General features: G+C 36.8%; 1 protein-coding gene across 1 annotated transcript; it reads left to right on the top strand.

Annotated features, from left to right (window-relative positions):
* The first annotated feature begins 5,876 nt into the window (after positions 1-5,876).
* Positions 5,877-9,668, top strand: LOC142608470 (uncharacterized). The gene is made up of 4 exons (XM_075780248.1): positions 5,877-6,008; positions 6,119-6,312; positions 7,618-7,936; positions 8,228-9,668. Exons 1-4 carry the CDS (start codon positions 5,898-5,900, stop codon positions 9,449-9,451), a joined length of 1,848 nt encoding a protein of 615 aa, XP_075636363.1. The 5' UTR covers positions 5,877-5,897; the 3' UTR covers positions 9,452-9,668.
* Positions 9,669-17,261: the final 7,593 nt, after the last annotated feature.

Raw genomic sequence — 17,261 nt, 5'->3', positions numbered from 1 at the left:
ATTCAGGATCCTAATGATTGGGAGGCGGATGTGGTGGATAATTTATTTCAATTCTTGGCATCCAATTTACCTTCAGCGATTAATGGTGATCGTATGAGATGGAAGTTTACGAAGAATGAAGATTTTAATATCCGTTCGTTTTATCATAAGTTACATGGTTCTTCTTCCGCTGTTTTTCCATGGAAAGGTATTTGGAAGGTTAAGGCACCTCAGCATGTCTCTTTCTTTGTTTGGACAACTGCATGGAATAGGATTCTCACGGGCAATAACTTGTGGGTTTGGGGTTTTGATTTCGTTGACTGGTGCATTATGTGTCGTTATGGAGAGATAGTGGATCATTTGTTGTTATACTGTGGAAATGCTCATCAGTTGTAGAGCTTTATCTTTAGAACTTTTGGGCTTTCGTGGGTTCCCCCACATTTGGTGGCAGATTTTCTATTTGGTTGGTGGAATTGGTTGGGGAAGCACTCATCTAATATTTGGAATTTAGTTTTGTTGTGTTTAATGTGGTGTATTTTGAGGAACACAATTGGCTGACTTTTGAGGACTTAAATAGATCTGATAACCAGCTGCTTGCTCTCTTTTCTGGTTCCCTTTTTAATTGGTCCAAGGCTTGGGGACTCTCATCTTGTGATTCTCTCCCTTTGTTCCTTAGCTCTATTTTTCTTTGTAATTAGTTCTTTTACGTTTTTGCTCTTTTCTCTTGTTTTGTACTTTTTGATTTGCTTTATGCTTCTCTGCTTATAGCAGTTTTTGAATATACACTTTTCTTACTTTTATATATATATATATATATAAAAGAGGTAGGAAAGGTTTTGTCGTATTAAGCACATGCAAACCAATCACCCCTTTAGACAAATTAATGTATTTGACTCCATTTCTCATGAGTCTTAACATCATCTTCCCTTTCAGAATTTCAAAGTTTTGCGACTTGCACTGCTCCTTGACAAGGATCACAAGTCGGCAGCCATTCTAATCTCAAAGAAGTATTCAGTTGATGCCTGCCAACTGCATACTCTAACTAGAATTAGCATTATATGAATGATTATACTGGGAGAGGGAGAGGGGTAGTAACAAATTATCAAGAAGAATTATCGGCTGGTGTTTGTGCTTAACAATATAAATTAACCAAAAAGTATAACAAACTAAGCCAACTGAAACCAAAATAGTTTTTACTTGCAGAATTATGAAGGTCAGAAAATGAAAGTCCCAACATCCTCTCCTATTGCACATCTCCTTTCCTTTTGCATTACAGGGGTTGAATGAAGAAGTGGGAAAAAAGGAAAAGGGGGGGGGGGGGGGTGTTCATCAACATATCTTATTCATCACAAGGGAACCCCCAAATCAGAAGTCTTCATTATCCGTTTATTTAGCGCAATCCTCTGCCGCTTCAGGTGTGCTATCATAGAAGCTACCTGGTTTTGAAGGGGGGGTTCATTATGACAACTAATCATGATGTAATTTAAATGTGCAAAAGCATTAGGAGAAAAATGATAGCATACATGAAGAAAATGTTTAACTTGCCTCTGCTCGAAGTTTCAAAACCTCCCAACCAGGGATTTCTCATAGCCCATCTTTCAAATCTAAAACAAAATGTAATAACAAAATAAGTACACCGTGCAGGATACAAGGAGCTTAAGAAATAAAAAGATTAAAGAAGAGAAGTTTTCAATTAGGTTTAACTTGAGGGTGAGGCCTAGTTTGAATATTCTATGTTTCTTGGAAATAGGTAGCCATTGCTTTGGAACCTTTCACTTTCTTAAGTTCCAAGCATCGTCTTTAATTTTAAGAAGTTTTACTATCAGCTATAGTTATGGCCCATGGGTCCTATCATGAGTTCACTTATTGCTTTCTTTCTTTCTCTCTTATTTTCTTTAGTTATGAGACACAACTAGACCAAAACAGTGCCATTAACAACACCAATCAATCCGTAAAAGAAAATGCAAAAGTTACTATACATTTTACTACAAAATGTTTACAAACTAACGTGGCAATGAATGTGATTGGTAGACTTCAACATAATAAATGAATGTTAGAGTTTCAGTTTATTTTATTTTATCTTATATTTTGTGTGATTGGAGACACATTAGTTTGTAAGAGTTATGTAGTAGAATTTTTAGTATCCCTAGCATCAGTCATCCACAAAATCCTATTAGCATAATCTAACTCAACGTTCCATCACTTGAAAACCAAAAAGCTCCAAAGCATTCTGATAAGGGTATTCTCAAAGGGAAGCAAACTCGTTTGCATACGAGAAAGTTGACAACTTCAATAAGCCCGTTAGCTCCACGCACGTAGACGGAGATACGAAAGTGACGATACCGTAGGATGACAACCCCACCTTAATACCCGACAACATTCTTACAAGACCACGGGGAACCTCAAACAGATCCAAAGGCCCACGAGAAGAGAGGGCCGACGGGAGTAACGAAGCCAACGGGATGAAGAGCATGACGAGTCCAGCGTGGCCTTGCTTGGCCTCTACGAATGGGTATATAAGGAAACATCTTGTGCCCCACAGTTAACCCTAATCAAGAGGATCCCTACAAGGAAAGGATCTCGCAAGATATGTGTATTAATTAGGATCTTCCCTTCAAGGAAAGACGCTCTCCGCCAAGAAACAAATAACAACTCTACGCTACTATAAAAATCCTCAAACCCTCACAAACCAAGGTACGCATAATTTACCCCAACTCTGACACTTTAGAGTTGTGAAAATTTCTCTAACTTAACCTTCGGAGGGTATTTGGCCGGTACCACACCGGTACTCTCTGTAGGGTTTTTTTTTTTTTTTTTTTCTGTGTTGCGCAGGTCTTATCTTAAGTACATGAGGACCATGCGACTTACTGATGATTTTTGGCATCATTACTTTTAGTGTTGATCTTGGAATGTTGTTCACAGTTCTCACCACAGCCACCAAGACTTGCTTCCATACTTTTTTTGAACCCTAAGCCATAGCCATTTTGTTACACCATTAACAGCACAAACCCCTTATATTTTTTTCTTAACCTTTTCCCACCATTTTCCTCTCTAGCCAGTATTCCTACATAAAGCATCCTAATTTGCAGCTGCCTGAAAATTCTTGCACCCTCCAATTTGACTTTTGAAATTATTCCAATTCGAGAACTTTTTAAACCTTAACCTTGTAGTGGACAAATCCCAAAATCTAAAGCCACTATTAGCCAACCTATATTGAGCACAGCAAAAACTGAACTCCAAATAATAAGCCATCCTACATCAGCTGCTTCAGCCAGTGCATTAAATATAAAACAAGTGAACATTATACACCACATATTCCCAACATCAAGACCAAACCCCCCCCCCCCCCACTCTCTCTCTCTCTCTCTCTAAAGAAACAAAAAAGGACAAACAAAATCACCTAGAAAGAGAGGGAAAAGAGGAACATGTTAAAAATTTGTGATGAACCACTTTGCTTTCCTTTTGCATCATCTCACTCACTACCTAGCTGAAGAAGATCACATAATAAATAAAAATCACTATCAAACAGCAATGTACTTGAACATAATTTTTAGGTTTTTATTATTATCTTTTCTTTCCAAGAGTTGTAAACATGTAAAAGTGGAAACTTTAAAGGTCACAATAAGAAAACAGAACCTCTTCTGTCTTGTGGGAATTTATTCTATATTTTCCACTTTCCATAATAATATAAATCCTTCTTTTCTGTAACTAAGAACATGATATGGTGAAACCAGAAAGTTTTTTTAGTAGGTAAGTCACACAAACACCCTTATCCTTCACCCATTCTTATTGGGGCAAGACAGAAGCCTTATATTGGATTACGATACGAATTTCGACGTAGGATCTTTAGGAATTCAACACTAAATTATATTTCTTGATGAGATCTTGAAAGATTCTTGAATATCAGATGTTTAAGGGTTTAGGTAGATTTAGGTTATAAAAAGATTGGATCTTGAATGTGTTTGATGACTATTTGATAAAAACAGTGAATAGAGTGAAAAATGAGTTTAGATGGGAGAAGGCAATCACGCCATCAAAAGTTAAATAAGGTGTTGGATTTTTATAAAAATCAATCTCACTGCTTCTTCCTTTTATTGAATACATAAAGACTTTTTTTATTGTCATTGATACACCTAGAGAGGTTAGGACTCCTAAATAACTTTTCCCTTGAAAGACAAGTACTCCCGATAATAAAGAAGCGTAATTAAGAACTTCTAAATTAAATAGGAAAAGAACTTATAACATAAAATAAGATTCATAGACTTTTGGTAAAGCCAAGGACAGTCAACTCTAGAAATTCTGGAATTTACCAATTTGTTCTTATTCTAGTAAAGTAAATTAAATCTGATCAAAGAAACTTTCTAAAATAAAGAAACTTTTTTTTTTTTTTTTTGAGAAAGTATAATAAAGAAACTTAATAGTTAAGACTCAATAAACACTACAGTAGTCTATTAAAGGTGCCAAGAAAACCTCACATCAAAACTAGACCACAATTCTCAAATATCTTGATATTTAATCTTACTTTGCCTTTAACTTTTTGCTGTTTGCATCACTTATTAGAGAAGATTCAGTGTCCTTTGAGCTAAATCTCATTGGTAAAAGTTTATCAAAAGCAAACCTTGAATAGGTTACAGACCAGACCACAGCACAAATTACAGCCAAGCTAAAGAAGAATGCCCGATGATGGTCCTACCACCTCATTAACCAAAAAAAAAAGAGTCAAGAATGCAGACCTGCAGCTTGAGTTTCAACCTTGTAGACTGATTTCGCAAGGCGTTGAATTTGACTTCCAGCATCCCTACACATATTACTTGGTGTCATCAGATGCAATAGAAAAAAAAAATAGCCGTGTACTTATTTAAGGGTACTTAAATCACTTCTACTTGAGCTCAGTATGGCCTTACTTCATATCATTTTCAGCAAGTTATGCCCTTTCAAGCAATTTTTTGCTCTCCTTCTTCATTAGATCGGCTAAAATGTTAAACTCCTTTACATTCTTATCTGCTTTAACAAACTGTGCCTGCATATGTATTCATAGCCCACCAATTAGTTAACTATAGACATATTTTAGTTAATGGTGGTATAGTAGGTATACCAAGTTATCGCTGCGAACCCCAAGATATTATTAATATTATTACAGCGAGGAATAAACAAAAAGGGGGGAAAGAATCCAAAGAATGGAAAATGTATCAAAAGTTTAGAAGAATACAATCCTTAATAATGAAATACATGAAGCCTAGCTAAGACCAGGGTTCTGAGTACTAAACCAAGTTGCAATTGCAGATTATGTGGGTAGATACTGAAACAGTTATCTATAGTATTCATAGGCGAAGGAAGCATCTATTTAAGGATCGATTTAGATCAGATTTATGAGGCAGCAGTAGTATATGCAACTAATTTAAAAGAACATGATAAAAGTTATCTATCCTTTAAAAAAGAAAAAAAAAAGTTGTATAGACTGATCAAGAGTTCATTATTCAAAAAGACATGCGAGGAACCAGACATCACCTGAATAATGCCCTTAACACACATGAAACATGTACGTAGGAGGTTCAACAATCCAATAATCAACAAACTAACAATACAGCTGATTACATTTTAGCTTAAAGCCTCTAACTTCATAAAGTACAAATATAAAAGAGAGTGAATTGTGAAAGTGAAAAATGGGTAAAGAGGAAAGTTAGTCAGTGAAGTGACCTGTAAAGTATGGAGATGACTGGAAGAGTTCTATTGACAAAACTTTGCCTATTCTCTTATCTTTTTAATTCAACTTTCAGTTTTAAAAAAAAAACCCCCCAAAAAAAAAAAAGAGGCATATATATATATTGCTAATTTGGCTTGGTTTTTGTTCTTGTTCTTGCTCCTCCGGCCAAAACCAACACTTTTCGATTGGGTTTTTTCTCAAAGACTGTTTGCATATGATGCTTTGTTGCTGTTCTTGTTCTTGCTCTTTGAGAGAGCAAATACTGCCTGTCCTATGCAATTACGATAGGCTTCAATCCTTCGCCGTCATCCTCATCTACATTCAGGTTTCATTTTCTCGGTATCCAAACACTTTTTTTGTTTTTATGTACGGTTTCTTTGTTGATTAATTGGATATTTTGATTTTTGATAATGTTCAAAAAAAAAAAAAACACAGATAGGGTGCACGTTGATTGGATCTCTGGGAGCATTGTACAACGGGGTTTTGCTGATTAATCTGGGGATAGCGTTATTCGCATTGGTGGCCATAGAGTGTCGCAATCAGAAACTTTTGCGTACCTATGCTGTTCTTCTCTTTTGTGCTCTCCCTCTGGATGTTTCTTGGTTCATCCTCTTCACTCACGATATTTGGTCTCTTCTGTTCTTCTCTTCCATTTTCATTACATTATTCATTCCTGTTTATATACATATTGCTCACTCTTGTAATCTTAGGTGGTGAAAATGGTCGAATAGCCCAAATTATTGGCGTTGTACCACGGTTTGCGAAATAATCAGTGATTTATAACTATTTTGAAACTCGAGATTGCCATGTAACTCAAATAGCCATCAAGTTACACAGTAAACTTGATGTCTATTTTGTATGAAACTTAAGTTATACGGCAAAATCGGATTTATAAAACTAAAGTTTCAAAATAATAGTTAATCACTAATTATTTCATAAACAGTAGTAGAACACTAATAATTTTTACCAAATATAGTAATTATTATACTCATTCAATCTGTGCAATTTCAAATTTGGTTTCTTTAAAAAGAAGGGGAAAAAAGTAATAATTAATAGTACTTGGCACAAAATTAGAATAGGGTAGCTTAGTCTTTGTTGAGCTTCAACTTTGATTTTTTGCTTTTTGTTGCTCACGTGCAATCGTTAGAAAGGGGCTTCAAAAGGGTCATACTTACATTAGAAAATAGCAAAAAGCTAATAAAAATATGGAGTTCAGAAAGAAAGTGGCTTGACTTCATTATAAAATAATACATTAATGGGTTCGCAAGGACACCCATTAACGCAACTCTTAATTATTTAGGGACTTAGATACAGTTTCTTAAGTGTTGCTGTATCTTAGGTTCATTAATTGAATTCATCCACATGTTTGTATTGGCCAATATAACTAAAGTAATTTTATCTTCTCAAAGAACAATTAAATTCAACCATGTAGATGTTTGAATTTAACTAGGGAGACCAGGTATAGCACCTAAGATAATCTTCCTTAGTTTTACCCAATTATTTATTGTTATTATATCTATGGAGAAACATCATTGTCCTCGTCGTCATCATCAAATTGCTCTATTAACCCGTCATTTATGCCAATGCTTTGAAAAGGTAGTCAGTTTATTCATACTCTATTTACAAAATTTTGCATTTGTTTGGACACGTCTTCTAGGTTCTGTCTATTACATAAGCAATCTTTGACATAGCTGTGGCCCCTCAAAAAATTAATATTTGATTTCATTGTGTAAGCATTCACTCATGCAGCAGCACGCGGTTGTTTCTACTGTCTACATCTTCACATGTTGGCACAAAACCTAGTTGCAAAATAGTTTTATAATCCTAGTAGTCTGTGTTTAAATGTACCATTATGTGTGTGTGAATGTGAGTGTCACATTTTGATTAAGTGATGGTAATGGCTATACTGATCTCTCAATTTTATGTGTATGCAGGAACATTTCTTCTGAGGATTATGGGATGTTCGTTATCTTTTCATTAAAACTCACTCTGGCAATGCAAATCATTGGGTTTACTGTAAGGTTGTCGTCCTCATTGTTATGGATTCAGATTTACAGGTGGGGGGTTTTATATGTGGACACTACAGGTTCTGGAGAAGCAGATTATGATTTAAGAAATAGTTTTCTAAGTCCTGCAACTCCTGCTGTAGTTAGACAACCCTCAGATTCTGATTACATTTTGGGAGGCACTATCTATGATCCTGCTTATTACTCGTCCCTCTTTGAAGGTCAAGAACATAGATGTTCACATGGGGTAGGGTATTCTTCACTTGCACGTAAACAAATACCTATTTGAGTTTTCTTGGCTTTCATGTGTTTGTTTTGGACTTTTTTGGTTAAAATTTTATTTACTCATTGTATTTGTGCGTACATGCATACTCGTATTTGTATATAATTTGGATATAGCTGGCGCTTTGAATTTGTATTAGAGAATAGAATAGGGTAGAACTATTATAAAAAAATTACAGGAGAAGTAAAACAAGTTACTAAATGATCAGCTTCCCCTTCTTTAATTGCCTCTTCCTCTGGTTCCTCTTCCTTGCAGGCTCCTAAAACATCGGTGCCCTTATCTACTCCAATATCTGAGTCTCCTAAAACAGAGCTGCAACCTCCTATGGCTAAATCTTGTTTGAAAACAGATAAGGATGCTAGTAAACGAGTATCATCGTCTCTGCAGTCTGAGCCTCCCAAAGGTGAACTTGTATCGAAGCTTGAACCTTCAGTAACAACTGACCCTACAACTGAAATTTCAACCAGTCAGACATCTGGAAGCCAGCCCGGTTTCGGTAACATGGCAAACCCTGCACCTAATGTGACATTGAATGCTCAACCAGCACAGCCATCTACTGCACGTGTTCTATTCCCAACACCACTCCCAACTTCTGGGAGCACAACTGGAGAAAAGAATGAAAGTTTGGATGTTGCAGAAACAGTAGAATTTATTTTGGGAAACCTTGCATTTAGTATTGGCTCAACCCCTGCTGCAACTGCTCCAAAATCAAATCCATTTGGTGGTCCATTTGGTAATGCAGCATCAAGTCCGATGAGCTCAGCTTTTGACATAACGGTTCCTAGCGGACAGCTGTTTCGTCCTGCATCTTTTAGCTTCCAGTCTCCCCAGTCTTCACAACCATCTCAACCAACAAATTCGAGTGCATTCTCTGGTGGTTTCAGTACTGGAACAACAGCTCAAGCTCCAACTCAAACCGGGTTTGGCCAGCCAGCACAGATTGGATCAGGACAGCAAGCACTGGGATCCGGTCTTTGGTCTTTTGGACAATCAAGACAGATTGGTACCGGTCTACCAGGTACAGGTTTTGGATCTCCCAGTGGTATTGGTGGTGGTGGCTTCACTGGCACTAGTTCCCCTGGTGGGTTTTCAAGTGATGCTACTGGTGGTGGCTTTGCTGGTATATCATCTACCGGTGGTGGGTTTGCTAGTGTGGCTTCAGGGGTTGCTGGATTTGCAAGTGTAGCTTCAGCTGGTGGGTCTGGGGGATTTTCTGGTGGTGGGTTTGCTGGTGCTCCCTCAGCTGGTGGCGGATTTGCTGGTGCTCCCACAGCTGGTGGCGGATTTGCCGGTGCTCCTGTAGCTGGTGGTGGATTTGCTGGTGCTCCCGCGGCTGGTGGTGGATTCGCCGGTGCTCCCTCAGCTGGTGGTGGATTTGGGGCTTTCAACAGCCAACAAGGAAGTGGTTTTCCTGCTTTCAGTGGAAGCACAGGACGAACTGGAAAACCTATCGAGCTCTTCACACAGATTAGAAAATAGTTTTATTGGGTTATGGCTAAAAACTCATAGGAAGCTTAATTTGATCACAAAAGTCTCATTCCAATGAAGGCAGTTACTTGACAACCACCTAAAATTGGTAAATGATAGATTCATTGGGTCGTTGGCTCATCTTATCATGATATGTGTCATAAGATTCCGAGTCATGTACATTGATATAAACTTCCAATAGGTTAAAGTTTTTTTTTTTTTTTTTATTATTTCTAAACACAAGTGTAGTAGCAAGTAGCAAGACAAACTAATTTAGCTGCTCCGAAGTGTGACTGGTGGTTGTTCCCCTTTTTCCCTTGCATGACAGACTGACAGTACCTGTAACAAAGGAGACCATGCAAAGTCTGGTGATGAGCCATGTTGTTTGGTAGGATCAATATCTTAATGATGAGCGACCAAAACATGCATAGTTGAAACGTGAGCCCGTCTGAATGGGAACAGATCAGTCATTCATTCATCAAAGTTGTCTATTATATATATATATATATATATATATATATATAAAATTGTTTCGCCATTGTAAGTTTGTAACAGTTATCTAGCTGATATATAACGTAATTAAGGTGCTCATCAAATGGCAAAGGCTTGTGGGCCCGCTGGCCCTAATTTGAGTTCGCTAAATGCAGCTCATATGTGCCCCAAAGGAATGAAGCATGAACCTACGTTTGCACCGAGTCGGGAGTTTCGAGAGTGTTTGTTAATATGGGGTGGGTTTCGTGGGGGAGCAATGCAGGTGCTAAACTTCAAACCCAAGACAAAAGCCTTTTTAAGGCATGGGAAAATGGGCTTATGCCCTGATTTTGTAAAAAATCTAGCACAATGTCTCTGTTTTGAAACTATTAAGTACCGTGTCTTTGTTTTTGAAATTCGATTTTAACAAAATCATCGAATTTTATATAAAACTCAAGGGCAAAACTTAGGTACAGTACCTTTAGGTACAGTTCCTTAGGTTCCCTACTTAAAATTTTGACATCTGTCCAATTTAACAGACCAAAATAACGGTGTTAACCCATGGCTTAAAATTTTTTTCTTTTTTCCTTCTTCCTTTTTTTCCTGTGTTGTGATGGTGATCCACCGAGAGAGAGAGAGAGAGAGAGAGAGAGAGAGAGAGAGAGAGAGAGAGAGAGAGAGAGAGAGAGAGAGAGAGAGAGAATCATAGATCTGGAAAAGAAGACAGAAAATATCAAAAAAGAGAGAAAACGGCTTCAAATCTCCACCAAGAGAGAGAGAGAGAGGGAAAGAGAAAGAATCATAGATCAGAATAGAAGACAGAACAGATCAGAAAAGAGAAAGAATCATAGATCAGAAAAGAAGTCAGAAAAGAATCATAGATCAGAAAAGATCAGAAAAGAAAGAACCATAGATCAGAAAAGGAGAAAGGAAGCAGTTACACATACATACACCAACAGAGAGAGAAAGAAAGAATCATAGATCAGAAAAGAAGAAAGCATCATAGATCAGAAAAGAAAGAATCATAGATTAGAAAAGAAGAAAGGAAACAGATATACCAAGGATTTTCTCTAAGAATTTTTCGGAACAGAAACTCTTGAATTCGATCCCAATAGGAAAAACCCAGTTCATATAAAGACTTAAAGTTTAGGATTTTGATTCGGGTTTTGGAATTTAAGGCTCATTGGCATAGGGGTAAGTCTTTTTTTTCACTGAATATCTGTTTCTCATTATTGGGTTAATGGTTTTTTTAAGGAAAAAAAAGTTTTTGTGTAGGCATTGATCTGATAAGCTCTGGATTTTGGAGATAGATTTAAATTTCAAAAGAAGTTTTGGATTTTGTTTCTTATTTGTGATTTGCAGGTTCCAATTTGATCCAAGTTGGAATTTTTTTTTTCTTGTAAATATTGTATTCTTTAGAATTGGATCACATCGGTGTTTGAGATTGTAATATTTGAAAGTTTAGTGGTTTGGAAGAGAAAGAGATTTGGAAGGGAAGCGTTTGCAGGTACAGGAAAAAGAAGGAAGAAGAAGAAGAAAAAAAAAACCTTAGTTTTAACGTAGTTATTGTGGTCTATTAAATTGGACAGGTGTCAAAATTTTAAATAGGGAACCTAAGGTACTGTATCTAAGTTTTGTCCAAAACTCAATATCTTCAAAATCAAGTTATATGTAAAGTTTTAGGTGAAACACGACTTCAACAAAGTCGAGTTTCACTTAAATTTTTTTAAAAAATTAAGTGGCAAAATATGGATAAAATTCGACATTGCTAATGTCGAGTTCTACCTGTTACTCGATTTTTTTTAAAATTGAGTTTCAAAATAGGGACACGGTGCTTAATAGTCTCAAAACAAGGACATTGTGCTAGATTTATTACAAAATAAGGGCAAAAGCCCATTTTCCCCTTTAAAGCAGCTTCTCTACAAAATTCAGTCCAAAAATATTTCCTAAACTATCCCAAGCATTAAGCAATTGACAATGTACATGTGGCTAACAAAATTGAGAAGCTGCAAAGGATTTTTTTGTGGGGTGGTTCTAAGACTCATTTGTTGGGATGGGATAAGGTATGCATGTCTATTGCCAATGGCGGTTTAGGAATTAGGAAACAGACGAATTTCAATAAAACCTAACTAGGAAAGTGGCTTTGGTGTTTTGGGGTCAAGGAGACTCGGTTTTGAAGGAGGGTTGTAGTTTTCAAATATGGGGAAGAATGGGGGGGGGGGGGGGGGTGTGGACCTCCAATCTAGGAATGGGTATGGGTGTGGTTTGTGGAAAAGTATTTGGATGGGTTGGGAAGTTTTTAGCAAAAACACTCAGTTTAAGGTTGGGGTGAGGAATACAGTGAAATTTCGGACATATCGGTGGTGTAGGGATCTTCCTCTCCATTTGGCTTTTCCGATCTTGTACAATATTTCCACTAACAGAGCGGCTTCTATAGACCCATCTTTATTATGCCAATGATTGAGGGATAGGAGAACTTGAGATGTTCGTTTTATTCGGGATCCTAATGATTGGGAGGTGGATGTGGTGGATAATTTCTTTCAATTCTTGGCATCCAATTTACCTTCAGCGATTAATGGTGATCGTATGAGATAGAAGTTTACAAAGAATGGAGATTTTAATATCCGTTCGTTTTATCATAGGTTACGTGGTTCTTCTTCCGCTGTTTTACCATGGAAAGGTATTTGGAAGGTTAAGGCACCTCAGCATGTCTCTTTTTTTGTTTGGACAACCGCATGGGATAGGATTCTCACAGGCGATAACTTGTGGGTTAGGGGTTTTGATTTCGTTAACTGGTGCATTATGTGTTGTTGTGGGGAGACAGTGGATCATTTGTTGTTATACTGTGGAAATGCTAATCAGTTGTAGAGCTTTATCTTTAGAACTTTTGGGATTTCGTGGGTTACCCCACACTCAGTGGCAGATTTTCTATTTGGTTGGTGGAATTGGTTGGGGAAGCACTCATCTAACATTTGGAATTTAGTTCTGTTGTATTTGATGTGGTGTATTTTGAGGGAATGCAATTGGCTGACATTTGAGGACTTAAATAGATCCTATGACCAGCTGCTTGCTCTCTTTTCTGGTTCCCTTTTTAATTGGTCTGAGGCTTGGGGACTCACATCTTGTGATTCTATCCCTTTGTTCCTTAGCTCTATTTTTCTTTGTAATTAGTTCTTTTATGTTTTTGCTCTTTTCTCTTGTTTTGTACTTTTTGATTTGCTTTGTGCTTCTCTGCTTATAGCAGTTTTTGAATATACATTTTTCTTACTTTTATATATATATATATATAAAAGAGGTAGGAAGGATTCTGTCGTATTAAGCACATGCAAACCAATCACCCCCTTAGACAAATTAATGTATTTGACTCCATTTCTCATGAGTCTTAACATCATCTTCCCTTTCAGAATTTCAAAGTTTCGCGACTTGCACTGTTCCTTGACACGGATCACAAGTCGGCAGCCATTCTAATCTCAAAGAAGTATTCAGTTGATGCCTCCCAACTGCATACTCTAACTGGAATCAGCATCATATGAATGATTATACTGGGAGAGGGAGAGGGGTAGTACCAAATTATCAAGCAGAATTATCGGCTGGTGTTTGTGCTTAACAATATAAATTAACCAAAAAGTATAACAAACTAAGCCAACTGAAACCAAAATAGTTTTTATTTGCAGAATTATGAAGGTCAGAACATGAAAGTCCCAACATCCTCTCCTATTGCACATCTCCTTTCCTTTTGCATTACAGGGGTTGAATGAAGAAGGGGAAAAAAAGGAAAAGGGGGGGGGGGGGGGGTTCATCAACATATCTTATTCATCACAAGGGAACCCCCAAATCAGAAGTCTTCATTATTCGTTTGTTTAGTGCAATCCTCTGCCACTTTAGATATGCTATCATAGAAGCAACCTGGTTTTGAAGTGGGGTTCATTATGACAACTAATCTTGATGTAATTTAAATGTGCAAAAGCATTAGGAGAAAAATGATAGCATACATGAGGAAAATGTTTAACTTGCCTCTGCTCGAAGTTTCAAAACCTCTCAACCAAGGATTTCTCGTAGCCCATCTATCAAATCTAAAACAAAATGTAATAACAAAATAAGTACACCGTGCAGGATACAAGGAGCTTAAGAAATAAAAAGATTAAAGACGAGAAGTTTTCAATTAGGTTTAACTTGAGGGTGAGGCCTAATTTGAATATTCTATGTTTCTTGGAAATAGGCAGCTACTACTTTGGAACCTTTCACTTTCTTAAGTTCCAAGCATCGTCTTTAATTTTAAGAAGTTTTACTATCAGCTATAGTTATGGCCCATGGTTCCTATCATGAGTTCACTTATTGCTTTCTTTCTTTCTCTCTTATTTTCTTTAGTTATGAGACACAACTAGACCAAAACAGTGCCATTAACAACACCAATCAATCTGTAAAAGAAAATGCAAAAGTTACTACACATTTTACTACAAAATGTTTACAAACTAACGTGGCAATGAATGTGATTGGTAGACTTTAACATAATAAATGAATGTTAGAGTTTCATTTTATTTTATTTTATCTTATATTTTGCGTGATTGGAGACAAATTAGTTTGTAAGAGTTATGTAGTAGAATTTTTAGTATCCCTAGCATCAGTCATCCACAAAATCCTATTAGCAAAATCTAACTCAACGTTCCATCACTTGAAAACCAAAAAGCTCCAAAGCATTCTGGTAAGGGTATTCTCAAAGGGAAGCAAACTCGTTTGCATACGAGGAAGTTGACAACTTCAATAAGCCCGTTAGCTCCACGCACGTAGATGGAGATACGAAAGCGACGATATCGTAGGATGACGACCCCACCTCAATACCTGACGACATTCTTACAAGACGACGAGGAACCTCAAACAGATCCAAAGGCCCACGGGAAGAGAGGGCCAACGGGAGTAATGAAGCCAACGGGATGAAGAGCATAACGAGTCCAGCGTGGCCTTGCTTGGCCTCTACGAATGGGTATATAAGGAAACATCTTGTGCCCCATAGTTAACCCTAATTAAGAGGATCCCTACAAGGAAAGGATCCCGCAAGATACGCGTATTAATCAGGATCTTCCCTTCAAGGAAAGACGCTCTCCGCCAAGAAACAAATGTTAGCTTTACGCTACTATAAAAATCCCCAAACCCTCACAAACCAAGGTACGCATAATTTACCCCAGCTCTGACACTCTAGAGTTGTGAAAATTTCTCTAACTTAACTTTTGGAGGGTATTTGGCCGGTACCACACCGGTACTCTCTATAGGGTTTTCTTCTTTTTCTATGTTGCGCAGGTCTTATCTTGAGTACATGAGGACCGTGCGACTTATGCTTTTTGGCATCATTACTTTTAGTGTTGATCTTGGAATACTGTTCACAGTTCTCACCACAGCCACCAAGACTTGCTTCCATACTTTTTTTGAACCCAAAGCCATAGCTGTTTTGTTACACCATTAACAACACAAACCCCTTATATTTCTTTCTTAACCTTTTCCCACCATTTTCCTCTCTAGCCAGTATTCCTACATGAAGCATCCTAATTTGCAGCTTCTTGAAAATTCCTGCACCCTCCAATTTGACTTTTGAAATTATTCCAATTCGAGAACTTTTTAATCTTTAACCTTGTAGTGGACAAATCCCAAAATCTAAAGCCACTATTAGCCAACCTATATTGAGCACAGCAAAAACTGAACTCCAAATAATAAGCCATCCTACATCAGCTACTTCAGTTAGTGCATTAAATATAAAACAAGTGAACATTATACACCACATATTCCCAACATCAAGACCAAACCCCCCCCCCCCCCAACCCCACCCCCTCTCTCTCTCTCTAAAGAAACAAAAAAGGACAAACAAAATCACCTAGAAGGAGAGGGAAAAGAGGAACATGTTAAAAATTGGTGATGAACCACTTTGCTTTCCTTTTGCATCATCTCACTCACTACCTAGCTGAAGAAGATCACACGATAAATAAAAATCACTATCAAACAGCAATGTACTTGAACATAATTTTTAGGTTTTTATTATTATCTTTTCTTTCCAAGAGTTGTAAACATCTAAAAGTGAAAACTTTAAAGGTCACAATAAGAAAACAGAACCTCTTCTGTCTTGTGGGAATTTATTCTATATTTTCCACTTTCCAACCATATATAAATCCTTCTTTTCAGTAACTAAGAACATGATATGGTGAAACCAGAAAGTTTTTTTAATAGGTAAGTCACACAAGCACTCTTACCCTTCACCCATTCTTATTGGCGCAAGACAAAAGCCTTATATTGGATTAGGATACGAATTTCGACGTAGGATCTTTAGGAATTCAACACTAAATTATATTTCTTGATGAGATCTTGAAAGATTCTTGAATATCCAATGTTTAAGGGTTTAGGTAGATTTAGGTTATAAAAAGATTGGATCTTGAATGTGTTTGATGACTATTTGATAAAAACAGTGAATAGAGTGAAATATGAGTTTAGATGGGAGAAGGCAATCACTCCCTCAAAACTTAAATAAGGTGTTGGACTTTTATAAAGATCAATCTCACTGCATCTTCCTTTTGTTGAATACATAAAGACTTTTTTATTGTCATTGTTACACCTAGAGAGGCTAGGACTCCTAAATAGCTTTTCCCTTGAAAGACAAGTACTCCCGATAATAAAGAAGCGTAATTAAGAACTTCTAAATTAAATAGAAAAAGAACTTATAACGTAAAATAAGATTCATAGAATTTTGGTAAAGTCAAGGACAGCCGAGTCTATAAATTCTGGAATTTACCAGTTTGTTCTTATTCTAGTAAAGCAAATTAAATCTGATCAAGAAACTTTCTAAAATAAAGATACTTTTTTTTTTAGAAAGTAAAATAAAGAAACTTAATAGTTAAGACTCAATAAAAACTAAAGTAGTCTATTAAAGGTGCCAAGAAAACCCCACATCAAAACTAGACCACAATTCTCGAATCTCTTGATATTTAATCTTGCTTTTCCTTTAACTTTTTACTGTTTGCATCACTTATGAGAGAAGATTCAGTGTCCTTTGAGCTAAATGTCATTGGTAAAAGTTTATCAAAAGCAAACCTTGAATAGGTTACAGACCAGACCACAGCACAAATTACAGCCAAGCTAAAGAAGAATGCCCGATGATGGTCCTACCACCTCATTAACCAAAAAAAAAAGTCAAGAATGCAGACCTGCAGCTTAAGTGTCAACCTTGTAGACTGATTTCACAAGGCGTTGAATTTGACTTCCAGCATCCCTACACATATTACTTGCTGTCATCAGATGCAATAGAAAAAAAAAATAGCCGTGTACTTATTTAAGGGTACTTAAATCACTTCTACTTGAGCTCAGTATGGCC

This window comes from Castanea sativa, chromosome 8, assembly GCF_040712315.1.
Source record: "Castanea sativa cultivar Marrone di Chiusa Pesio chromosome 8, ASM4071231v1".
In the NCBI taxonomy this organism is placed as follows: Eukaryota; Viridiplantae; Streptophyta; class Magnoliopsida; order Fagales; family Fagaceae; genus Castanea; species Castanea sativa.
This window is presented reverse-complemented; position numbering and strand designations above follow the sequence as displayed.